We start from the raw sequence: 26,491 nt of genomic DNA, 5'->3' as shown, positions 1-26,491 counted from the left end.
GCACCCATCCAGGGTGCACCCAAGTCCCCTGGGATAGGCTCCAGGCTCACCACAACCCTGTGTAGGATAAATTGATGGATGTACATTTATGTAACTTTATGCTTCTTCTGTTATAGTAGTTATTATAATTATTATACATAAATACATAGAATAAAATTTGTCATGACAATATTATAACATTATTTAAAAAACCCATAAAGCATGTCTTTTATTTTTACACTAAGTTTGATGGTGACCACACCCCCATAAATGATAACACATGAATTCAGCTGTAAGGGCTTAGAAACAAGTTTTGACTCACTTATCTGACCAGTAAATAAATCCTGTCCTGTCTTTATCTATCTATCTATTTATTTATTTATTTATTACAGTTCAAAGCTTTATTAAATCTTGACCATTATTCAGAACTTGATCAATATACAGGCCTACATGAATTGACAGAAATGAAGCCAAGACAAATGTAGATTGCCTTAAATAGTATAATACATTAAATTATCTTAATCCCGCTTCTTCTCTCTTCATTTATGTGATACCCCTATAGGTTTTTTTAGTTGATTTTTCCCTATATTTTAAATTTTTTCCCTCTTGCATTGTTTGCTATATTGTAATATGCACATTTTTTTTTTTTAATGCAGAGCAAAAAAAAAAATAATTTCGTTTAGTAGGTAACTGCTCTCACATACAGGATTTGATCATTTTTTGTCAAACAATGTTCTGACCAATCACAAGCTGAGGACTTGACGAAACACTTCGTGGAGCCAATCAGCTTTCTGAACGCCACTTCATACCGACCGGATTTCTCTGTGTTCTTTCTTCTCTATCCGGAAACTGCAGCGTGTCCAACGTTTCGTGTCTTTCATAGACTTAAAGTAAGATATTTTTAGCATACAACTCTCGTTTTTATTTAAATACATTCACTAACAGTAACTAGGTTAACACATTACAACGGAAGCAGCGTATTTTTGCTTTTAATTCCAGAAAGATGGTCCACTTCGTGTTGCCATTGTTAGTTATCTTGTTGACAGCTCGTCTCGAGCCATGCCGTGCTCTACTCCATTTTGTTGCTAAGCCTTACAGAGCATTACAGTTAATTGGTTCGGAAACAAACCCCTAATATTATTAAAATGAAATATCTAGTATTCACAACTATCAGTGTAAATATGTATCATTAGTTTGAGCTGTCTAACGTTAGTTTAGAAGGTAGTCCGCGTGGCGTTGTGTAATGTCCATACAAGGTCCTAGCTAAATAGTCAGGCCGAGGTTAGCCAGCGAGCTAAGTAGGTTAGCTTCACCGCCAGGAGTAGCACGCTTCTAAAATGGCGCTATTATTATTATTATTATTATTAAAATAATTGCAAAATTATTAACATTTTAGCAAGTAATTAATGGGTAAGCACAACATTGTGTGGACTGAGTTGCTCTTGTTTTGTACCACGAAGCGTCGCCATATAATTCTCGATTCTGATTGGTCAGCGGTTGTTACAGCAGCTGTATAGCAGACTGTTTCCCCAGGTGTGTTAATAATAATAATAGTAATAATAATAATAATAATAAATTTTTAAAGCGCCTTTCACGACACCCAAGGTCAATTCGAAATACAAAACACAATATATAAAATATTATGCATAAAACACATTATAATTAAGTATTCTGTAACCAAATCACAGAGACTATGCAGAAGAGAGGAGTCTTGAATGTTGTGGATGTGATGGAGAAGTGAATTCCAGAGCTTAGGGAAATGTGACTAAAGGTTCTTCCACACATGGTGGTAAAGTTCATGTCTGGTGTTAATGCGCTTGTTCTAATGTGTTACTTGTTTTATATTAACCGCTCATACACCACGGGGGCTTGTAGAGTGAATATTCCACATAATCCAGACCTAATACTAAACAGATAAATTTATTTAACAGAGAAAATGTTGGTGATTCTGTCAGCATTTAAGGAAGGAGTCTCCAGTGTCGTTTTGTTTTTGTTTTGTTTTTGTTTTGTTTGTTTAACTAAAAAATAGAAATAGCAAAAGTAGAGGTGGTTAAGGGACTGTTCTAACAGGAACTAGTTTCAGGAATGTTCCACAACTTTAAACGTAACTATAAATGGTGAAAAAGCATGGCAAATCGCTCATTAATAAATGTAACAAATTTTCATCATTGCCAAATTGCTGTACTATAAGAAGTATAAAAATTCAGAACTGTTTTGGGGGAAATTATCAATATGGATATTCTTCTGTCCAAATTAAACCGTGGGCATCCGTTGGGTTATTTATTTATTTATTTTTAAAAAAATTGTGTGAAAAAAAAAAGTGTCAGGTTTCTGAGGACTGATTTAATGTAGAAAATGTATTTTAATAAACATGCAGTCAAGATAACATTTGGTTATTTATTTTTATAAACAGTATTCAGCAACTTCAATGTTAATACCACAAAGGACCAGTTAGGCTATCAGCATTTCTGGAGATTTTCTGAACTGTGCAACATTAAGATCAGATGTGTTTTGTATTTGTGTTTAAAAGAGTGTAATTGTGCCCACTGAGCCAGAGCACTGAACAAAAAAGCTATTTATGATGTATAAGTATGTTTTAAGAGGCTGTCATGATTAAGATATTAATTTTATTTAAGCTAAAACAGATGTCCTTGAAACAACTGCTTTTTTGTTCCCGTTTGTAATGAAAAGTCTGAATTATTTTTTCCAGAATGCGTTACGTGGCCGCTTACCTATTGGCTGTGCTGGGTGGCAACACCAGCCCCTCCGCCAAGGATATCAAGAACATCCTGGGGAGTGTAGGAATCGAGGCCGAAGACGAACGTCTCAATAAGGTTCCCCTTTAAAAATCTGTACCTTCCAGACATTTATAAGTATTTTTTGCATATTGAAATCATGTGGTTCTGAGTGATAATGGAAGTGTGTTGTGAAGCTGCTTTGTATTCTGAATACTTACTTTTTGAATGTGGTTCTCTTGTATTGATGGTTGTTTAACTTAATAGGTCATCAGTGAATTAAATGGCAAGGACATCAATGAAGTCATGAATGCAGGTGTGGTGCTATTATTATTATTATTATTATTATTATTATTATTAAAATTTTTTATTTTTGTTTTATTATTTATATATATTTTTTGGAAGCAGTTTCTTATTAAGAGTGTGAAGTGAATGCTCCAATATCTCTGAGCCATAAATAGTAATGAGCACATGTTTCTTTAGGCCTCGCCAAGTTAGCCTCCGTGCCAGCAGGTGGTGCTGTGGCAGTCTCTGCTGCTGCTCCTGGTGGTGGGGCTCCTGCAGCTGCAGCAGCACCTGCAGGTAAGCCACTAATCTTCCTACTTTTATGATTTACAGACTTTCCCATTATTATGCAAGTGTAACTTTCTTTTTTTTGCAGTGCAATCTTGTTAAAATAAATAACTTATTTTTCTTTAGCGGAAGAGAAAAAGGAGGAGAAGAAAGAAGAATCTGAAGAGTCTGATGAAGACATGGGCTTTGGCCTATTTGATTAATCTTTCTTGTTTTCCTTTAAAAATAATAAAAAATGGAAAATTGGTCTAAACCTTTGAACTTGACGAATGACTGGTTTACATTTCTATTCAATATATCCATACATTTATAGATTTGTGTACATTTATACCCAAGAGGTTCTTACTGCCTGCTGTTTCTACAAGGCCTTATTTATCGAAATGAGAAGTTCAACTCGCACCTAAAAAACATTCACACTCGTTCACTCGGATGGTTTGCGTATTTAAAATATGAACTTGATCATTTTTTAAATTGGTTATGGGATAAAGCCTGTTTCTTTGCTTTTGTACTGTAGGTCTGCATTAATGCGTATTTGAGTTGTGACGCGTTGTGCGTGTCTATGGTGATTATGTGTCGAGGGAACGCTGATTGGTTGGTGGAGAGGCATGTTCAGCTGTGTACCCGGAAACATTTTGATGAGACCTTGTGACGTTTCTTCCGTGGGATTAATAAAGACTGAGTTTTAGTGCCACGTAAAAAAAAAAAAAAAAAAAAAAAACAAGATTACGAGAATAAAGTTGAAATACTTTGAGAATAAAGTCAAAATTACACTGTGGTAAACTTCGCAGATTCGAGATTCGCTCTTCTATTTTGCAAGAAATAAGCACACAAAAATGACTAAATGTGTATTTTCTTGCTCTGGAATGGACAGAAAAAGTACAACTGAATATATTTTTAATACACTGTAATTTTTGTGTTTTATTTATTCGAAAATAAACACAAAAAAAGAGAAATAGAAGTTTACCATGGTGTAATTTTGACTTTATTCTCAAAATATTACGACTTTATTCTCGTAATCTTACTTTAGTGCCACGTTAAAAACATAACTTATAAATATAACGAAAATGTAAACCATTTCCCCTCATTGCATCCAGTACTTTCTATATTTTATAAATGAGCTTGTGCTCCGAAAGTGTAGCCCATTTAAAAACCGTAAAACAGCTCGTGCCAGAAACAGATGGAAAAACCCAATGGTTAAATAAATAAAAAAATCTATCTGTTTAAAAATATTCAATCTGTCAGTTTCTCAGTCCAGTGGGGAATAAAATCTCCTGTGATGATAAACTCTTTCACTGAACAGTTAGTATAAATAAACAACACGAACAAGTTCTTCGTGGAAATATGACCACTTTACTGTATAATGGCTTTATTTAACCCTCCTATTATGTTATGGGACAATTTGCCCCATTTCCACATGTGAGATGGCTGAAATACTGGTTAATCTCTTTTTCTCTTTGAAGTTGTTTGACTTTTCCTCATTTAGGGTCATGAACTCATATGCAAATATTCCTTCTTATGGCTTGTCTTGGACAAGCCATAATAAAGGTTTACTGTTTTAAGTTTTTCTTTGCTGTTTTTGTGTGTATTTAAACTGTGGAATTTCTATGGACATTTTAACTCATTATGGATTAAAATCTTTCCCCAACATAATAGGAGGGTTAAAGAAAACTACAATCATGAGGTTGTGATATGGCCTGGAACTTTACTTTCTTTTCCTTCTGTCGGGCTCCCAGTAAAGACACAGATAAGGTGATGTAAATAAATACTAAAGCATCAGTCTCTTGGTGATTTGTGTAATTTTGGGTTTAAACATTAACGTGTCACATTAGCGTGCTTCTGTACCAAAGTCGTTCAAACTGTGGAATACAGAGGAGTTGTGATGTTTTCAAACACTTCTAAAATGTTTTCGTTAAGACTTGACTTTGGTTATATTGATCACGCATGGTTTATTTACCCCAACACGTTTCATAGCAAGGTTATGCCCGTATTGCTTTCTATTTGTTTTTAATGTAGTGAACTAGCCCTTATTTTCATGGTGTAACTCAGTAAATTCTGATGTGCTTCATGCACATCACAGCGCCCTCTCATGGCACATGCAGTTATGAAAACTTCACCCTGTGCGAGCGTCCCGGCACGACGACCTGCTTGAACAAGTAGCCTATAAACAGTCATGACTAGCTGTGCTGTAATATGGGAAATTATCGATGGTAGCGTGATATGATGACTCAAATAAGTCATGTTCCTGAGAAAACACAAAGCACAATATTGTGCTTTGTGTTATACACAAAATTTTGTGCCTTGAAGATTTCCGTGTCCTGGAAAACTATACAAACTTTATACAAAGACAGTTACGAAGCACTCCGCTAGAGTCTCCTAACACAATAAAGCAATATCACATGAGCAAGAGGGCTGTTGTACTGAACATCAACACGTCTGTGAGCATCGGAAAGGCGTAGGTAATATACACTATATTGGTTAAATGTATGTGTACACCAGAGGAATCACACACGTTCTTGTTGAACATCCCATTCCAGTACCAGGGGGCTTGGAATTGATTGCCTTTTTGCTGTTATAACACCACTCTTCTGGCAAGGCTTTCCACTAGATTTTGAAGTGTGGCTGTGGGGGTTTGCCCATTCTGCCACAAGAATATTACTGAGATCACGTGTGGATGTTAAATGTCCCAGAAGTTGTCAGTAGGGTTGAGGGCTCTGTGCAGGACAATTGCATCTCTTCTACTCCACCCCTGGCAAACCATGTCTTTATAGAGCTTACATTGTGTTAGGACACTGTCATGCTGGAACAGGTTTGGGCTAGGCCCTTTAGATCCCCTTAGATCCAAAATCTTAATGCTACAGCATAAAAGGTATTCAGGACAATTGTGTGCTTCCAAAACACTGTCATGCTGGAACAGGTTTGGGCTAGGCCCTTTAGATCCCCTTAGATCCAAAATCTTAATGCTACAGCATAAAAGGTATTCAGGACAATTGTGTGCTTCCAAAATCATGTGGGAAGGCCCACATATGTGATGGTCAGGTGTCCACACACCACACACCATACGCTGATATTCAGTACATCAGCACTCTTGCTTGTGATATTTATTTTAAACAACAGTTCTATAAACAAGAAATTAACATTGAGTAACTGACATTTCAGACCGAATGACCAAATATTTTGTTTATTTTTGCTCCATCAATGAAAATAGTTCCCAAAGATGTCACAGCTTGATGGAGCGTTGAGTATTACCATGCCAATGCACAGACTGATTGACAGCCCATAGTAAGCGCAGTAATGGTTTCAATGTAACAAACTATTGCTAGAATTGGAATTCTATTTAAAAAACACAGACAAACAGAGTGATGCAAACAATGAAATGTCAACACTCTTGGAATGCCATTTGTCCAATTAAATTAGCAGACCAGACCTTACTAAATGAAACATTCTTATACAGCATCTGTCAGCAACTATATACGTTTTCTTTGGTAAACAACACTCGAAGGCAATTATGTGAGAATCTTCAATAAATGTACCTGTAAATTAGTTGTTATATAGAAAAGATAATTATGGAAGTCCAGAAAGGCCATGAGTTATTTATAATTTTATGTGCCATTATCCTGACTTATTTTTCTCATGATGTCAAGATACATGATTCGGCATGCATTCTGTCCATCATGTTACATCCATTTTTACTTTCATCAGGGACTAACACAACAGGAAATAGCTGTATGTTTGTCAGCGCTAGAGAATTTCCAAATTAGTGTCAGTTACTTGAGAAGGTGACTCATAAATCTGTAACTATGCTGTCATGGACACTATAGTGAACCAGAATTGCCATAACACTAATATATGACAGTATGCCACTCACCACAATAATGTAATGCTTGTATACTACTGCATTGTGAACTCAGGAAGTAATCTTTATCATGAGAAAAATAAGCTGTGATCTTGAGATAATGGTACAGAAAAAAAATAACTCATAGCTTTTCTGGACTTCTGTAGACAATGCATTACAACTAATGTGTTAATACAAATGAGTTATTTGCCTTGAACCCAGCACTGCTGTCAGAGTTGCTGTTAAAAATTAATCAACACCTTCTGACCTATCAGACACTGGCCACTAGACCTGTAGTGGACCCTGAACTCTGTGGCTGCAGCCAGGTAAATGCAGTGTGTGTGTGTGTGTGTGTGTGTGTGTGTGTGTGGGCCAAACCTTTTATTCAGGTCATAAATGTGATTTATTGGTGTATTCAATGTTCTAGGATTATTATTATTTTTTAAATGTCTCAATTACAGTTCAGTGTGACTGTGCCACAGGCTTCAGCTGAATGGTATAATGTGTCAGGAATATGTTGTGTTTGTGTTGTTGCTTGAATTCTTTCTGACCCAGATGAGACTTGTCAAACAGATAAGTCCTCTAAGCACCTATGTAGCAGCCATAGACTCACTGTTTTCAGACATTCAGCAACAGTGACATTCAGCAACAGTGACATTCAGCAACAGCAACAATCTTATTCTGTTATGATCTTTTGTTCAGACTTTACAGATACAATCCATGTGCCATCAGTTTCCCCACTTTTTCTAGCTTTGAACTATTCTTCATTTATCTGCATAATGTCTTATGCAGGTAATTGCTTCTATATCAAGAACCAAATTCAGAGAATTCATCACTGGGAAATGATCTCATTTTCTAGAAGAAAGTTGCAAAAATAAATGTATATTTTATTTATATTTGTAGTCATTTAAATTACATTGTGTATGCCTGCATACACGTTTACAGCATATAGGAAATCACCTCCTTGAGCTTAAGTTCTATTAAACATAGATTATAAATAGTTGATTTTTTTTATACTACTAAAAATAAAACGAATCACAAACTATTCATAAGGTCATATGTCACAGTATTGCTTAAAGGTCAAATGACCTTGTCTACAGTAGGGCACTTTTACTGTATTCTATTCAGTGCATTTTCTAGCCTGATTAGCTTGATCAGAACCATTTGTCTCTTACACATGCTGAATTCTATGGATGCTGAACTTGACATAAACAGACAAATTCTGTGCAATGACAGTCTTCTGATTAACAAAAAAAACCCTCTAATAATATACAGTCATATAGTCTGGCTGTAGGCTGTGCAGCTTTCATCTAATATTTTGGTCTATCAAGTTCAGAAGCTGGGTTATGATATCTTGCCTTCTGCATGGTCTCCAAATCTGATGATGAAAGAAAAAAAATTACATTTTCTATTGTCACTTTAATCCATTAATCATGTTACTACTAGTTACTGATCTAACTACGAATCAATGATAAATGTATATATTCGATTGAGTGCATATATAAAGCTAGCAGAATATATATGATTGAAGTTGAGCTGAACTGATTTGAAGATAAACTTTAGAAAATGTTTGACTCACCACTCAGACCACCCTGTCTGAACTCTTCTTTAATGGCATCTGTTTCTCTGTAGTTATGACGTGAGGGTGACTCTCGGACATGTAAGTAAAACGTTCCTTGAGGTACTGGTTCCCAAAGCCGAGGATATGTCCAGGAGCGTGGCGAGAGAGACCAGCCACTCTTGCTGTGAAGTCAAGTGTGAAGGCAAACTTGACCAGCTCTGGCGCTACCACAGGTGGCTGTGTTGACTGTTGTAGGACTTCAGAATTTACATACTGGTCTGCCAATTGCTGGAAGGAGCCATAGGTGATTGTGTTGAAGTAAGAGCTAATGACAGTATTTTCCTTTAGCTGTAGGGAAGATATTTAAGAAGTTGCTTCCATGCTTTAAAAAAAATGTTCACTCATGCTTTAATTCTTTGCATTAGAATTTTTGAATAAGAATAAGAGAGAAAACCCTCACCTTATCATTTATAATATCACCTTCCTGTTTTATCAAATCAATAATTCTTTTAATAACTTCCTCTTGAGACCCTGCATGGATAGAGGCAGAAATAGTAAGATTTACAGGTCAGGTCATTTAATATTTTGCATACACAGTATAACTGTGGACTATGCAATACTCACTGGATAAGGCATTTGTGTCTGTAGGCTGAACTGAATCAGTGAACGTTTTGTTTTCTTCGGTGGGACTGTTTTTCACCTCATTCACAATCTTCTCCAGCTCTTCTGACATTTTTTCATAATAGGAAGTAGTGGCCTCTACTTCTTCAATTGCTGCAAAAATGAATAAAAGGGAAATTTCCAAATGTCATTGGGAATTTGAAACAGGAAATTTGCACAATAGGTAAATACTGTTATGATGGACAACATATATTGTGAATCACTTCATTAAAAAAACTGCAGGTTGATGTATTTGGTGTTAGTGATGGGAAGACTACTCTTAAGCATACTTGTAGAGATATTATTAAAGACTCGATATGTAATATTAATTGTATGTTTGCCTGTGTCTGCCATTGTTGTTTGTAATGCAAGTATGTATGTAAATATTTGAGCTAGCAATTAATTATGTAAACTGAGTTGGAAATGTGGCAAAAATTATGCAAGTATCTGAATGTATATTAAGGGTTTAGATGTGTTATATTTGTTTTGATATAACTGATGTAAATGTTACAACTGCCATCAATATTTTACAAGGTTCTTCCCTGTAAGGACTTACAGGGAGCTACTCTGTAATGCTCTTCTGAAATAGTCTTTGAATTTGCTTAATTGTATAACCTAAAATGTACGTAGTATACTTACATTGGACCTGGGAATTGTGGGCTTCAGTAGCTAGGTCTAAAGTAAGTGGCCGCGCATTTGTCTTATCTAGGCCCATGTCTCCGCTGCGTCTCTTTAACGAGACCCTCCTCTGCGATCGTCTTCTCTTAGAGGCCTTGTGGCGCAGGATGATGCCATCACTAGTAGAGATGGGCAAGCAGGTAATTGGAGGACTTGCAGGTTCCGTAGTAGGAAGTGTTTCTTCAGATTTCCCCTCATCATCTTGTTCATCCTGTTTGTCACCGTTCCCTCTGGAGAACCATCCCAGAACACTCTTCCATATTGAAGGCTTCTTAATCTTCTTTCCCTCTTTGGTCTTCTTTACCTCTGTTAAATGCTCTATCTGAGGTTGAGAAGGCAGTAGAGAGTCTTCAATCTTGAAGTCTTCTAACTCTACTTTAAAGGCTATGTTAGATAGCCTACCATCCCGCTTGTCTTTATCAAAAGGTGAAAACCATTTCCGGGGTTTTCCATCAGAACTCTGAGATGCAGAAGAGCCATCCTTTCTGGTGAGAGAGCTTTTCTTCCCTCGTTTAGATTTTTCAGAGGTTTCGCTTACTGTTATTGGTTCTGAAAATCCTTTCTCTTTAGTAAGAGTCTCCTCTGAGGCTGAAGGCATAGGATGAAGAGAAGGTATATTTGGTTGTCTACCATTATCTTTATCAAAATGTACAAACATCTTCTGGTGCTTCCCATCAGAAGTACAAGATGCATGGGATCCATCGTTTCTGCTGTCAGTGGTTTCACATCCTACCTGGGCCTTTCTCTTTGTTTCCGGTTCTGAGAATGCCTCGTCTTCACCGAGGTCCTTCTCTGAGCCTGGGTATTTAAGGTGGAGGGAGATATCGCTGGAATGTTTACGCTCTCTTGTATCTCGCTCTGCAGCGGTGATCCACTTGCATGGTCTCCGTTCTACTCGAGGTGGATGGTGTGAGCCATCATTAAGACTCAGGCTTCTCTTTACATACACCTCTAGGAGGCGTTTGCTGTCTTTGGCTCCCACCTGGAGCACCTGGGGCCTGGGCTGTGCATTCTGCTCCATGGATACCATATGTAATCTTAGCTGAAAAGAAATAAAGAGTAATAGGCGCATATTACTTTTGGAAGCACAATCATTTTGATCATAATTCAGTAGAATTTAGAAAAGATTTGAATGCCCTTGCTGGACAGTTTCCAACACTTCAGTAAACGTTTTCTCACATTCTAACATACGACAGATCCGGGCTTATTTTGTTGAAGCAACATACACGTTCAAGTGCACCCGTCTCTCTCGTATATATTGACTTCTACTGAAAGTTTCGGTTCGTATAGGTGAAGAATTTAATTATAAAGAGAGTCGACATTGAGGTTGTTCTTACCTTTTCACCAGTCTTCACTAGCAGCGCATAACATCAACGTTTATAATATTACCTAGCTTATGTCAGCGATGGGCAGGTTGTTCTAAGGACGGCACCGTGTACAAGTAAGGGCATATCTCCTATTATTCCAGCCCCTTGGCGTTAACAGCCAATCCCACGGCGCGAGAGCCAGGTAACACACGCGCTTAGGTAGACAGCACCAGGTAAACAGCAAGCCAGTCAGGTGATAAGGGACTTTTTACTGCTGTTGTTGACTCTATATTACTGTCAGCGTATGAGGAAGTAAGCGTGCATTTTAGAGGAAGCTGTTTCGTGGTTGAGGCAGGTTCTATAAACCAGTAAATAGGCTGCGCATTTATGGTTATGTTTACAGCCTTGGTCTTTTTGCACTTCTTTCTCTACTTCTGACGAACGCATTTTGTCAGCTGACTCCTTATCCAAGTAGCATTGGAAAAAAGTAGTCAGTCTCCTATCTGATCAGTGCTGTCTTCCAGTCTCATACTAGCTCACTTGTTAAGATGAAATCAAAACTGAAACCTAACCTCGTGATTTTCTTTTAAACGTTAGGTTTGCGTAATAGTCTTTTGGCTCCATTTGGTTCTTCTCTCCAAGCCCTGAAACTGCAGAAATACTGAGAATTAATAAATCAAAACAATTTCTGTAAAATCATCACTAAACAAAACAACTGGACTACATAATGTCATTTGTGAAACAGTAATACATTTTTACACAGAAAGAAGCCTTTTTTAGCTAAGGACCTTTTAAAGAGCTCTCTATTTTTAACAAGAGTGTGTTTCTGAAGGAAATAACAAATTAATAGGTTTGTGCACTTGATCCATGTTGGAACAGGAGTGTAGGCGGCCAAATGCAGGTCTACTGGGTTAGATTACATGCCTACTCCATAGGATCTTGATGAACTTCTTAGGTTTCCACTTATCGGCCATGCTGTACATGGTAAGGCACTTAACACAATAGATAGAAATAACATAGCTTCAGCCTCTCCATCTATAGTTTTGTATCCTCTTTAAATCACTGACTTAAATGCAGACTGGGCAATCTGTAAACCCACCATGTGATGAATCATACATAAAATTCTTTGAGAAATAGACATATGTTTATTTCAAACCTTGCTTAAAATTATATTATTTGAAATTCATTTGAAAACAATATAATCAGGCCTATTTTTTTTATAATGCCGAATAGATGTTTTACATCTCAGCACATGTATAGACCTATGGGATTACACTAAACACTACATTATGTTGTCCTTATTTGCTGCCTGTGAGGCAGGGAGTTTTGTTAGAGCAGTTTAACACCATTTAGAGTCATTACATGAGTAACAGCTGACCTCTATCTCTCTTAATTATGGTTCTCCTGCTCTATATTGTCAAAATGTCATTTTCAAAAGTCATCACAATTTTACTTGCAGCTGTCTGCTAAAGGAAAGTAGAAAAAAATATTCTTTATGTATGTATGTATGTATGGAGCCATAATTATAACAAGCTTTATGATTTCTAACAAATATAAAACATTATTCATCTGATTTAGATGCACACAGTGTGTATATACTGTATAGACCCTAGATCCTACACTTGACAACTATAACTGAAATTAAATGTACAGTTAACAGTGTTCTAGCGTGGCCACTAGGGGCCGCTCAAAGGACATCTAAAGTAATTGACAGACGCCTGAGTCACTGCGTTTACTCAACATTTCCAACAGCAGTAGTGTCCGTGTGACAGCACTTCAGACAGATTGATAGCCGAAACAAATTGACTTCCGAGTTTAGGAATTGCATATTACAGGGAGAGACCAGAATGTCAGCTGTCTTCATTATCACCAGCTGGAATTCAGAGTCCTGTAAGGAACGAAATACTATTTTTGATTCACATTGTAAAATAATTGTAGATACAGTAATGTAAACATCAAACATCCATAAATGGTACTATTTAAAACTCCTTGTCTTGTTGACTGACTAGCGCTGTGCTTGGGTATACTAATCACATTAAAATAATAAAAATGTATTGATTGAAATAGCCCATTTTCTGTATACTGTACAAATACACACTGTAGGGCAGCACAGTAGTGCCACTTCACAGCTCCAGGGTCCATTCTGAGCTGAAGTTTCTGTCTGTGTGGGGTTTCACTATGTCTGCATGGGTTTCCTCTGAATTCTCTGGTTTCCTCCCTCCTCCCCAAAACAAGATGGTAGTGGATTGGCTATACTAAATTGCTCCTATTTGTGAATGAGTGTGTGAATGTGTGTGAAACGTGCTATGTGATGGAGTAGCATCCCATCAAAGGTGTATTCCCACTTCACACCCAGTGTTGCCGAATGGTGAATGAATGATATAGTCTGGCAGGGAAAAGGCTACAGCATAGGTGGTGTCTTATCTCATCCATCTCGTGCATAAACTGGTAGCAGTAGTTTAATGAGTCATGGAATTCCCCAGACCTCCTTGAATGCAATATACAGCTCAGGGGTTTTTGCAAACAGTGCACTGATTAGACAAATTGTATAATTTCTCAGCCATGTTTGTGACTCATAGGTGTTATTACCAGGTTTTCTGTTTCACTTGTGTTCTTTGTGTTTATAATCATTTTAAACAATGCATTTTAATATATTTTCCCAAAATGACAACAGTTTCAAGATGTGACTGGATACATCACAGTCTCTCTAAGGTATAATGACTAGTAATAGAAACTAAGTCACTAGATCAGTCTGGGACTATTTTGAATTATTGAGCAAGACCAAAACGCCAGCTAAATAATTAACAAACTGGGTGTAACAAAACTAGGTGTGGGAAAGAGTGACGAGAGCGAAAGGGGAAACTACTAAGTGAAGCAACATGAAGCAATGCTTATAAGAACCTTATTTTTCTTCCTGTTTCTCATTTCTGCAAACTAGGTGTACTTACAAGAATCTTTATCCACTTACTACATTCTAATGTTTTTTTCTTAAATAAAACTTACTAAGGTGTGTGAAGAGTTCAAAAAAGTACAAAAAAGGTATATGAAGTTGGTCTATTGATAATGTGTTGATCTAGTAATATGTAGGTTTGGTTTTTATAAGAAAAGAGGCTTGTTGTTTTTACTGTCTATTAATTTCAGAAAAAGTCTAGCAAAAACATTTGAATAGAGAGAGTTAGGGAGAGGAGAGGTAGTCAGGAGGTCTGTAGCTAACAGAACAGATGGAAGGCCACCCTTCAAACGCCCACAGGCACACACACTGACTTCAGAGTTCAGGTAGATGTCACATGCAAATCATTACACTGGCATCACAAGGCAATACTGTTCGCACGGCAGCTTCATCACATATGGTTTGTGTGTCCGGAGGAGAAACCTTTTGGTCTTAGTATTAGTAATGGTTATTTATTATAAGTGGTTGTTTAATTAGGGGACAGTGAATATGCACACTTCAGTTACCTTAGTAATCAGGATTGCGTGAAGGGACAAATTGCAGCACGCTCAGGTTATAAGGGTCAGTATCTTTCACTTTCTGGCTCTTGTAGATGTAATCAGTCTTTCCCCAGCCCTAGCAGGAGAGTAAGGTGTTCCAGCTACAGAACTAGAAAGATCTGGCCATTCTACACACTGCAAGGCTAGAACAAAATGGCTGGCCATTAATTGTTGATGGTCACGTCTGTCTTCATTCTGTGGCTGACCTCATGACACACCTGACCAGTTAAGTATATGAGACAGACCATGGCTGTAGTGTATTAAACTGACTACGCGCACTTGTGTTTTTTTCTCTTTTCTCCACTTTCCTAATTAGTCTTAACAGGGGCTATCAGCTCAGTGTCAGGTTCTAGAGATAAAACTTAGCACACAGTTTTCAGCAGGCAGACAGCCAAAGGATCAGCTCAGGGGCCACCACAGGGCCATTTGATCTCGTACAGTCACATACACTCATTTTCAAGTCATTTATTTGTTATATGGAAACAATAATCATTTACACTCCGAGTTCATTTGACATCATTTTCAAAAAGAAGTACATTGCAAAAATGTGGCTTTTGAACTGGTTTTTTTAATGATCTATAACAATCATACAACCACCAAATATACTGTTCTGCAGAAATAACACTACTCCAATGTCTGTCACTCAATCCTTACCAGTCATCTTACATAACCAGAATACTCCAACAGCGTTCTCTTACAAAACATATGCATACTATTGGGTTGCATTGCTGTCTCAATGCTCAATATTTTATTACCTGTGCTGCACTTTCACCTCCAGGTAACACATTCCTCATGACTAAATGTCAAACTGACTCATGCTCCTTATAATGAGCAACTCTAACTTAATGTAATGTAATAAAATGGTTCGTTGTCTTAGAACAGTGATGGGTGCATTAATTCTGTGCTCAAGGCAAACCACAATGGTGAATTATGCTAATTATAGTATTATAGAATTTTCCTATTGTTTCAAAGTCACATCTGAAGGTCATTAGGGCTGTCATAAATGTAATGCAAAACGTGGATCAAATGTTCTGACTCAGCAAAGTCACTCAGTCTCAGTGGCTGGAGGTTTTGGGAGAGGCAAACACTTCACCTGAATTAAAACTGGGTTCAGGAAGGAAAAACTGCAATGTCAGCTGCTGGCTAAGTTTGGACGAAGGTTTTCTTTTTCACTCTCTCTGTGATAATTTAAGCCAGTGAGAGAAGGGAGAATTTAGCTGAACTCAGTAAGAAAGTCACTCAGAAATAAGAAAAGTATGACTTAGATTTTACAAGCTAGGAAATGTCTTTTGTGTAAAGATTTAAAAAAAAATGTGTTTTCCCCCACTGATGTTGGTTCAGGTATTCTGTCCACAGAGGAGCCTTTCTTTTTTACTATTACCCCGGAGCAGCTATGGCCAACTCTGACACTTAACTCTTTGAGATTACTTTACATACACAGCAGAGATACTATGTGTACTTAAAGATTAATGCTTTCTCAAAATTCACACACCTGGTCAAAACAACAGTCTCTCTCCTAATAGACCCCAACTTATAATTTCAGTGTTTGTGGTTAATATTGTATGTTTGGGGATGGAAGACTAGTGAATGCTTTCAACAAACACTAATGTATTTTCTCCAGAATGCTTGAAAAGGAATTGATGAGGCCATAGTTGAAGGGAAACCTCTAAACAATCAATAATTGTACATGAGTTTTGATATGAAGTAAGTGTCATCTACACTTTTATAACATTATTACTGCATAAACCGTGCACCAGGCAGGCAATGTATAGATCATTTGTAAAAGGATAGAAGAAAATAATATATTTTTCATTTGATTCCATTTGTGTTTAATAAAAGGCACTCATATCATGATTAAAATATAATGTTTCTATGATCAATTTTAAACATGCACCCATTAATGAAATGCTAAAATCTATTATTAATTCAAGGCCATAAACTGTTGCTAGCATCACCTCTGTCAATGGATTGTAAGCATTCCAAGAGCCTTCTTATGGTCTTAGGGCATTTATGAATATGTAATATTCTAATATATGCTATGCATGCAGTATGTTTGGCCATAGCATTTACCATTGACGCAATGGAGTATAAATTGTTAAACAAGACACCAAGTCAGCGTGCAAACTTTACACCGAATATTGAGATAATACTAAATAAACATGTGATTGGCTTTGCATTTTTATATAATGGTACGGAAAACCATTAAAAAAAAGCCAAACTTTTTTTTTTTAATTTAGATTTTATGAAGTGTACTTATTTTTATCTGCTATTGGTGTTTCGGGCTAGTTGCCAATTATTTGTGGAAATTTACTTCCCATGTAAGTGCAGCATAGTATTGCTGTAATGTACGTATATAAGTGCTACAATATGGTTTCAAAAATGCTATTTAAAATGAACAGCTGTGAGATATTTATAAAATATCTCTCATTAATCAAAAATGAGTGTAATGACAAAAAAAAACATTTAAAACATTTAGTTACTGCAAAGTATGTCAGAAAGTTGTTTTTAAAATTACTCTTTAACTGCAGTCAAATGTTTTATGTTTTATTGAACGCGAAGTGTGTGTGTGTGTATGTATGTGTATGTATGTGTGTGTGTGTGTGTGTATGTGTGTGTGTGTGTGTATGTGTGTGTATGTGTATGTGTGTGTATGTGTATGTATGTATGCGTGTGTATGTATGTGTGTGTGTGAGAGTGTGTGTGTGTGCGTATGTGTATGTGTGTGTATGTATGTATATGTGTGTGTGTGTGTGTGTGTGTGTGTGTGTGTATGTGTGTATATGTATATGTGTATGTGTGTGTGTGAGAGTGTGTGTGTATGTGTATGTGTATGGTCTCCAGAGATGGACTGGTGTCCCATCCAGGTTGTATTCCTGTCTTGCACCCAGTGTTCCCAGGATAGGCTCCTGACTCTAACCAGGATGAAGTGGTTAATGAAAGTGAGTAAATAGACAGCCTAATATGTTGGACCACAAATTATGAGGATAATTTATATGTGAGATTGTAAAAAAGACAAGTCTGGGAACCAATATGCATGAGAGGTATTGACTGGTGTGCTTATGTGTTAGATATAAATAATAATTTAATTATTGAGTGTAGTAATGCACTATGAAATGCTAAAATGCTTAGAAGTAATCATTTAGGTTAACACATGATAAAAAGTACAGTTCTGCTTCTGTTGCTTTGGTTGTTGTTGGTTTTTTAACAGTATGTTTTACATCATGCACAGTATTGTCATGCTCTCTGTCTCAACACTGACTAATCAACTCAGTTAAGCTAAGGTTACAGTTAACAGATGCTACACTTTCACCTAAAAGCCTTCTAAAGAAACATCTTTTAGATAGAGTTTTTCCATGTTCTAACCAAGAGGTAGTTCTATAAGCCTATAACAGAGATCACCTCATGCATGGTGTGCACCATATGGCCTGTACTTTTCTGAGTGCATATTTGGGAACTAAAGAAGCCATCAACTAATTGCTGTGTACTGCAATGGCAGAGATTTTCAATAACTATCAAACCCTATGTGTATACAGTAGATGAAATGATAGCGCTTGAGTCTACACTAAATACTACATATTGTTATATGGCTTACACAAACCAGCAGTAACTCTACTGTAAAAAGTAGAGACATCTCAAAAACTAGAGACATCCTTTAGCTAGATGCATGCCCAATTAAAACTATGTAATCAAAATGATGTGATACTTTGCTGTAATGTGAATTTTTTCATTCCAGGCTAAAGACCAGACTCCTAATTTTAGATGTGTCTTGTTATGAATAGCAACTCCTGGATAAATGTGGGACAAATAGCAGCTGCTACCATGACAGTGTGGGTCATCCAAAAATAGTACAGTATAACAATCTATAGTAAGAAACCAAATCGAGACATTGAAAGATGGATGATAGTTTGGTGTAAGCCTTTTCTACAAGCAGCAGTACCAAAGGTTATATCAGCATGAATGCGTTCAGCAAAGTGCAGCTGTGAGAGCAGGCAAAGAGTGCAAAAATCATCACTTTAAAGGCTCTGGGGGAAAAAAAACAGGCCACCAATTTCTAATAATTTAGTAGCCTGTTTTGTCCTCAGTGCAGTCAGATTCCTTAGAAGCAATTTTAGTAAGCAGCTTTACATTTTTGACTCTTTTTTTGTTCAGTGCTAATTACTCTCTACTGCTGATAAGCTGCTTTGAATGCATTAAAGGGTAAATGTCCTTAATCAGCCTTTGTAATTGCCCCACTGGCACTTTACTAGGCAGATTGACTGAAGAGGTTGTAGGGAAAAGCACAGCCATGGTTCTGAGGTGTTTTCAGCAGCCGTTAGCCTGCTCTACATCATTTCCTAAGTTTCTTGATATGACCGCACTTACAACAAAAGTACTGTTCATTTATATGTTGCATTAAGTACATAATAGTTAATCCAAAATTATATTTTCTAAGTACATTGTTGTTCAGTCATTTTATCGCTATTAAAGCTGGTTTTAGCAGCACAACATTTTTCAAGGAATGCCATTTTTTTCAGTCTGCCAGTTCCCATTGCTTTTGTCCAGAGAATAGTTACTATCATATTTCTCATCAGTATTCTGATTTGCAGCAGCCTCTGCAGCTGCATCCATCACACGCTTCTCTGCCTGCTCTGTTTCACGATGGTAGAAATAGTTGAAGTTAGAAACAATGACAGGAACAGGCAGAGCAATTGTCAGCACTCCAGCGATGGCACAGAGGATTCCCACCATCTTACCCCCCAAGGTTATTGGGCACATGTCACCATAGCCAACTGTTGTCATGGTGACCACAGCCCACCAGAACCCCTCTGGGATGCTCACAAATTGTGTTTCAGGTTCATCAACCTCAGCAAAATAAATGGCACTGGAGAAAAGGATGACTCCAATGAAGAGGAAAAAGATGAGCAATCCAAGCTCCCTCATACTGGCCTTTAGGGTTTGTCCCAGAATCTGCAGCCCCTTGGAATGACGGGAGAGTTTGAAGATCCTGAATACTCTCACAAGTCTGATGACACGTAAAGTGGCCAGAGACATGTTCTGATTAGCCGCTGAGTCATGAGTGGCCATGAGCTCTGTGATTACAGTGATGAAGTACGGCATGATGGAAACAATATCAATCACATTCATGATGTTGCCGAAAAACTCACTCTTGCTAGGGCACACAACAAAGCGCACTCCTAGCTCAAAGCAGAACCAAATTATACATATAGTTTCTACCATAAAGAAGGGATCTGTAAAGGTAGATTCCAGGCTTTTGGGAGGAGGGCTTGGGGACAGAAGTGTTCTGTTAGCATCATGGGTTAAGTTAACAACTTTATGGGGGAATTCATGGTCATCGCGGAATTCTGGGAGAGTCTCTAGACAAAAGATACAAATGGAGATAGTAATGACAAGAACAGACACTACAGCCACAGATCTGGCGGCACTAGAACTCTCTGGGTACTCAAATAAGAGCCAGAACTGACGGTGAAGCTCGCTTTTCGGCAACTGAGGTTCAGGATCTTTGATGAAACCTTCATCCTGCCTAAACTGCTCCATCACTTCATGGCCCAGCCTGTAGAAGACAATCTCATCAGCAAAAACATCCAGTGGTACATTTGCTGGTCTGCGGATCTTACCACCGGACTGATAGAAGTACAGGATTCCATCAAAGCTTGGACGATTGCGGTCAAAAAAATACTCATTCTTCATGGGGTCAAAATAGTCAATCCTCTTCTTAGGATCCCCAAGGAGAGTATCAGGGAACTGGTTCAGAGTTTTAAGTGTTGTCTCATACATCATTCCTGAGACATTGATGACTACCCTTTGGTCACCTTCTTCAAGGTTCTGCTTTTCTGCAAACAAGTCATCACAATAGTCTTTAGCCACCTTGCCTAGGAGAGCCTCACAGGGACTGCCTTCACTGTTCATAAGTACCTTCCAGTTAGAGATGAGACTGTTGCAACTTGAGGTCCCTTTCTTAGTGAGTGTTGTGGGAGAGGTTGTTGTGTTTCCTGGCCTCCTATGTCTTTGCGGTGAATGCGTCGGTGAATCCAGACCATGGGTCAGCTGGTTCTGCTCTGGTGTCTCTGAAGTGGGTGAAGCTGGATATCCTGAGTCACTTGGGTCTCCCAGGTTAATTCCGATATCTTCCAGGTTCTCAAAGTTTACCAGAGGAACCTCCATGGCCTCTCTGCCCTCCCTGGGGCACACCTGAGCTGCTTAACCCAGGATGAACTGCTGAGTGGAAACCACGGGCACAGGCCACCCTGCTCTATGTACACTGCAGAGTGCAGCAAGCTAGAGGAGGATCCAGACTTGTCCTAACTCGTTCTGCAGCAGGGAGACAAATCCCAAGACACCATCACCTGATCTGTAGACACAGACAAAGAATACAGAACAGATGTCATTGCCCGAAATTGGACTTCATAGTCGAATTCAGCTGAGCATCCTTAGTCAGATTAACCAGACTCTGTATACTGAGAAAATATAGGAATTCCCATAGGATAGAATTTAAAGACACCCTTATCCAGAGCGACTTACATTCATCTCTCTTTTTTTTAATACAACTGAGCAGTTGAGGGTTCAGGGCCTTTCTCGAGGTCCTAGCAGTGGTAGCTTGCCAGTGCTGGGATTTGAACTCACAACCTTCCCATCAGTAGTCCAACGTTTTAATCACTGAGCTTCCAATGCTCAAGTTCCTTTCATCTTTTGTACAGTTCCTTTTCCAGGCTTCAAATTGATTTTTGTTGGACTTTATTCTGTACAGCTTAGCTTATTCGGTTTGCCCTCTCCTTGAAAACTCTTCAACATTCATAAATAATGCATTCAAATAAGCCTCATGAGTATACACAGAGTAAGAAAAGCAAAAAGAGAGAGAACAGTCAAAGACATGTGAAATAAATCAGGCTTCACAGTTATGTCTAGTGTAAGTTGAAATTTTTCCAGGAGTGGGCACTGAGCATTTGGAGTATAGTGGACATATGAAGACATATGTGGTGGAGAACCATGTCAGGTTCCAGTCAACTATCAGTAAACTATTTTCCAGGGAGATTACTGGAGACAGGTAACCAAAGCCTAAACAAAGGATTTAAACAGCTAGCCTTCTTAAACTTGACACCGTGAAACCAACAGCAGCTAAAGAGAAAAGCAATTGGCACCATGACAACTCAAGTGGCAACACTGGACAGTAATACATCTGACACCTCTCACCTTCGCTCTGTGTGATATTCCACTGACCCTATTAGTGTACTGCAGGGACTGTCCTTTCCACTATAGTAGTCAGAGGACTGAGTTACACTGACACTGGAGCTTTGTGTGGCAATGCATTTTCTTTTAATATCAGCAAAATATATAATAGTTTTGCTGTTAGCATAAAGCATGGCCATTCATTGCTGGTGTAAGATTTCACAGATACAACATTCAGGACAACAAACATGTATAATAATAAAATAAAGTTTCACTGTTTTTATGACTCCAGCACCCATGCATTTATATATTTCTTCTCTTGGCAATCAGAAAAATACATTTAAGATCCTGGTGTATTACAGATGTTGTAAATAATAAAAAAAACAAGAACTTTAAATAGGTAATAGCTCTAATGAGTCTTATTGTAAATAGTGATACCTGCAAAAAAAGAGAAGAATTTCAATGAGATAAATGTGGTAGAAATTAAACAATTAGCCTTTTACTTCCAGAATCATTAAGTACTGTTAAAAATGAGTTAAACTTTTAAAATTACTTTTTCAAAATGATCATTCTGTTTTTCACTGGTTATATTACAGGTAGTTGCCGCCAGTGAAAATGGGGAAACTGGGGAAGTTAATTATTACTTAATTATTTGTTCCTTAACTTGTAACAAATTTGCTTGCACAGAGTCAATTTTGCAAATGCTAAACATTTGCCAAAGACAACAGACAGCAGCGAATACGTGCAAATGATGATAGAAAAGTGACCTCTATTATGTGGCAAAATTTATGTCAAAGTCAGATGATGGTTCAAATCCAGTTTATTGTACATGCTCCAAAACAGTTCGTTCTTAAAGAAAAGATACAAGAAAATGATTTAGCTTATTTGCATGATCAGCACTCAGACCAGTAGAGGGAAATCAGACAGCTAAAAACACAAACCTTAACCAGTGCTACTGCTGACATTTGGAATTAAGTCTTGCCTTTTATATTAACTGCAATTATCAAGAATAAGTAATTATTATAAAAAACAATTAAAAAGTACATTTTATGTGCACTAAAATTCCCACCACTAAGTGTATGTTTACTGAATGTTTGGTCTTTTTGACACTGATTGTTTTTCACCTTTCTTGTATGGTCAGAGTGTGTTAAATTACGCACAATCAGCTTCTCTGACCAGTGAAAATTTTTTGGGTGCCAAACTGTGGATTTTCTGTCTTAGACTGCCAATATCTGTGTGCATTGCAATGATCAAAGACTTGCAGGATGTTAAATCCTACCATGTAACATTTAAACTCAAATTTATATGTTACAATTTAAAAAAGTTTGAAATAGCAATGTAGTGGTAAAAGAAACTTCTACTGAAAGCCAGAGGTTACAAATGTCTCCATGGACATGTCATAATTTACAAATTTTTGGGAATGTACTTTTTTTTATGTTTTAATTTATATATATATATATATATATATATATATATATATATATATATATATATATATATATATATATATATATATATATATATAAATTAAAACATAAAAAAAAAGTACATTCCCAAAAATTTGTAAATTATGACATGTCCTGAAAAGCCTTGGATTCTGACATGTCCATGAGAATATACTGAAAAGCCTTGGATTCTGTACCTTTCATCACTGAACTGAACAACTGCAGTTTTAATGCATTAAAAAAAATATTTGTATAGTTGTTACAATATAATGGTGTAAAATCTCATTTCAAGGTCAAGAAAATACTCTAGTAGAAAGCTGTATATGCATAGTTTTCAATATAATACATTAGACACACTGAGTACATTATACACAAAGTCAATTTTAAGGTGTGATTTAGACACTTGGAATTTTCTATTAAGTCCTGGTTTAACATGGATAAGACAGAGAGGAAGGTGACATGAGCATCTATCCTTACTCTGCAGCACTTTGTCTAGAAAAAAGCATTGAGGGATGATATATAAGCCCACTGCAGAGGAAGTGTGTGTGTGCAGTTTAGAGAACATCAATCATAACAGGATAGGAAAGTTTCCCTGGATACACCACAAGGATAAACCCATTGTTTTACACTGGGCACATCTGGATTATTTGCTGACTCCACACTCACTGCAGCACAGTAGAGGACAGAAAGTGCTTTGTATGGTGTTAGGTCATCTCTTGAAATCATTCTATCCTGAAATACCTTTTTTTAAATAAAATTTCTAGAATCAACACAGAAGGATTGCTTCTTCGTCCAGAAAAAATGAAACTTGAAAAATTTTGATATACATTTTAAGAAGAACAGATTCTGTTTCTGTATCAGCTTCTGTTTCTTATAGTTGTCCAGTTCTTGATGAATGGATATACTTAATATTTATCTTGTTTTAATTTAAACATCGTCAAATTTTATCTTATAAATCTGATGGTATGAGAGTCTGAGAAGTCAAAGAGTCCAAGACATTCGAATTCAGCTTTGCACACTAATTGAAAGTTTCCATGCAGCACAATATATCACTTTTTCTTATATTTTTGGAATATTAAACATGATTTATTACATTATAAGTTTTTTATTTGACATGTTTTCTATGGTAATAGTGCCAGAAAATGGAAGTCTCAAGCTAAATTGTTAGTGCTCTAAATAGGCAATGATAAACAATTAGCCTCTCATAAGCTTACTTATTACCTATGCAAACTATGTTAATATGCACAGACACACAAAGAGAATCCACCAAGACCTAGTTAACTATAGTAAACACTCAAGTCATCACTCTAAACGGCTGCAAAACTTTGCCAACACACAGACACTCACACATACACATACACACACACACACTTTCACACTCTCCACTAGGATGGAGTTGGAGAGATACTCACCAGGCTGTCCTCTGATCTTAGAGTCTCTATATGAGCTTGTAGCTCCAGGCGACATGGGTCTCTCTCTCTCTCTCTCTCTCTCTCTCTCTCTCTCTCTCTCTCTCTCTCTCTCTCCTATTCTTCCTTTCGGTCTGCCTTACAATCAGATCCCAGCAGCCCTAGGATCAGTTAAACCTCTCCTGCAGTAATCTTATATCTCCTGAGTAACCTGAGATTCAGGGCTTCCATCAGTCATCAACCAGACACACTCATCGCCCACCCATAGCAACACACAAACACACACATGCACACACACACAGACACAAAGATTGCATAGTCTTACCTTCTTAATCATACTTTGTCTGAAAGTTGGTATGTGAGGAGATTACTTGGTGACCCCTGTGTCTTCGTCTCTGTTTCGGCCAGGCCAAAAGGCTACTGATGAACAAGAGGAGAAGCCCTTGTTACAGGAGTCAGCTGAGACTCAGTGGGAGGACAGAGAGGACTGAGAGACCTGAGCTCCTGCAGAGTAAGCAAGCAGTGTAAAATCTCCAGGTTGCGCGCACACACACACACACACACACACACACACACACACACACACACACACACACACACACACACCCACACACACACACACACATTCATCTAAGCCACACCACCCCATATTTGCTTCAAACCCCACCTCCATTCTCAACCCATGGGATCTGACTCTGCACCCAACATCACTGTCAGACACACACACGCACACTTACTTCTGCAGCAGTGCCCAGGGCTTTAAATTGCTTAGTTTGTGCAGTGCCATTCATTTTATGTGAGTTAAGACCAGAAGGAATCATTAGCTAATGCTTCTCTCAGCTTCTTGCCCAGAAGTCTGCAAACCTAAAGAAAAATGTATTTTCAGATATTGCCAACCAGCACTCATTTAAAATGGTCAAAATCTTCACATGGTAAATGTTTTGTGAGTGTGTTTGTTTAGGTCACAGAAATGCTGAGTTGTGCACAGTAAATCTCTCATAAAGCAAACAGAACCTGAAAGTTACCCAAATATTGATTAGCAATGGGTGGGTGAGACGGTATGTTAGACATAACAGAATGTATCAGATGGATATCTGTTATTAATGCTTTATGAAACATCTGAAGATGGAATAGGAACAATAATCATAGCCTGTATCCTTTATAATTAAACTTTGTTTTATAAGACTGACTTTAACTATGTTATAAACATGGCAGATGTTGTACATTGTCATAATTTGTCACTACAGTTGTGCAGTGATGTGTCATGCTACTTGGAATAATATGTAATGTCATGACAGATTATGCTTTTAATACATATTTCATAACACTTGATGTATGTTTCATAACGCAAAAATGGGTGTTACATATCCACTGACTTCTGTGGAAGTGCCATTTGACATATAATTTCTTATAATAGTGCTTGTCATAAATTTAAATCAATCAATTTGTTATTTATAAAGCACTATTAAAAACAACTACTGTTGACCAATGTGCTGTACAATAAAACCTAAATTACCATCAAATACAATCAGACATGCACAAAGTCACACATGAAACAATAACAGAGCATATACAGTAAAGCATCACATCACAGATTGTAAGCCAGATCAAATAGAAATGTTTATCTTAGATTTAAAAATGGTTAGTGTGGGGCAGGTC

At 37.3% G+C, this 26,491-nt stretch overlaps 3 protein-coding genes across 3 annotated transcripts; 1 reads left to right on the top strand and 2 right to left on the bottom strand.

The window, feature by feature from the left end:
- The first annotated feature begins 771 nt into the window (after nt 1-771).
- rplp2 (ribosomal protein, large P2) lies at nt 772-3,553 on the top strand. The gene is made up of 5 exons (XM_053636591.1): nt 772-869; nt 2,690-2,813; nt 2,982-3,030; nt 3,198-3,296; nt 3,414-3,553. The coding sequence occupies exons 2-5, from the start codon at nt 2,691-2,693 to the stop codon at nt 3,488-3,490; spliced, it is 348 nt and encodes a 115-aa protein (XP_053492566.1). The 5' UTR covers nt 772-869; nt 2,690; the 3' UTR covers nt 3,491-3,553.
- Nucleotides 3,554-8,001: 4,448 nt separating this feature from the next.
- On the bottom strand, nt 8,002-12,406 carry LOC128614740 (uncharacterized). Its single transcript, XM_053636327.1, has 6 exons — nt 11,356-12,406; nt 9,980-11,060; nt 9,305-9,454; nt 9,141-9,211; nt 8,699-9,028; nt 8,002-8,497 (listed from the first exon to the last, which is right to left on the bottom strand). The coding sequence occupies exons 2-5, from the start codon at nt 11,046-11,048 to the stop codon at nt 8,702-8,704; spliced, it is 1,617 nt and encodes a 538-aa protein (XP_053492302.1). The 5' UTR covers nt 11,049-11,060; nt 11,356-12,406; the 3' UTR covers nt 8,002-8,497; nt 8,699-8,701.
- A 6,560-nt stretch (nt 12,407-18,966) lies between these two features.
- Nucleotides 18,967-21,533, bottom strand: LOC128615165 (potassium voltage-gated channel subfamily A member 10). Its single transcript, XM_053637021.1, has one exon. The coding sequence runs from the start codon at nt 20,974-20,976 to the stop codon at nt 19,306-19,308; it is 1,671 nt and encodes a 556-aa protein (XP_053492996.1). The 5' UTR covers nt 20,977-21,533; the 3' UTR covers nt 18,967-19,305.
- Between the last annotated feature and the right edge of the window lie 4,958 nt (nt 21,534-26,491).

This window comes from Ictalurus furcatus, chromosome 11 (genome assembly GCF_023375685.1).
Source record: "Ictalurus furcatus strain D&B chromosome 11, Billie_1.0, whole genome shotgun sequence".
Classification (NCBI taxonomy): Eukaryota; Metazoa; Chordata; class Actinopteri; order Siluriformes; family Ictaluridae; genus Ictalurus; species Ictalurus furcatus.
This window is presented reverse-complemented; position numbering and strand designations above follow the sequence as displayed.

What these genes read in the sequence shown, in the direction of transcription:
- rplp2 (XM_053636591.1), top strand. Translation starts at nt 2,691, where the DNA reads ATGCGTTACGTGGCCGCTTACCTATTGGCTGTGCTGGGTGGCAACACC. An exon ending in AAGACGAACGTCTCAATAAG is followed by an intron (nt 2,814 to 2,981) that starts GTTCCCCTTTAA and finishes TTAACTTAATAG; the next exon opens with GTCATCAGTGAATTAAATGG. An exon ending in AGCTGCAGCAGCACCTGCAG is followed by an intron (nt 3,297 to 3,413) that starts GTAAGCCACTAA and finishes ATTTTTCTTTAG; the next exon opens with CGGAAGAGAAAAAGGAGGAG.
- LOC128614740 (XM_053636327.1), bottom strand. Translation starts at nt 11,048, where the DNA reads ATGGTATCCATGGAGCAGAATGCACAGCCCAGGCCCCAGGTGCTCCAG. An exon ending in CCACAATTCCCAGGTCCAAT is followed by an intron (nt 9,455 to 9,979) that starts GTAAGTATACTA and finishes TCATTTTTGCAG; the next exon opens with CAATTGAAGAAGTAGAGGCC. An exon ending in AGACACAAATGCCTTATCCA is followed by an intron (nt 9,212 to 9,304) that starts GTGAGTATTGCA and finishes CTATCCATGCAG; the next exon opens with GGTCTCAAGAGGAAGTTATT.
- LOC128615165 (XM_053637021.1), bottom strand. Translation starts at nt 20,976, where the DNA reads ATGGAGGTTCCTCTGGTAAACTTTGAGAACCTGGAAGATATCGGAATT.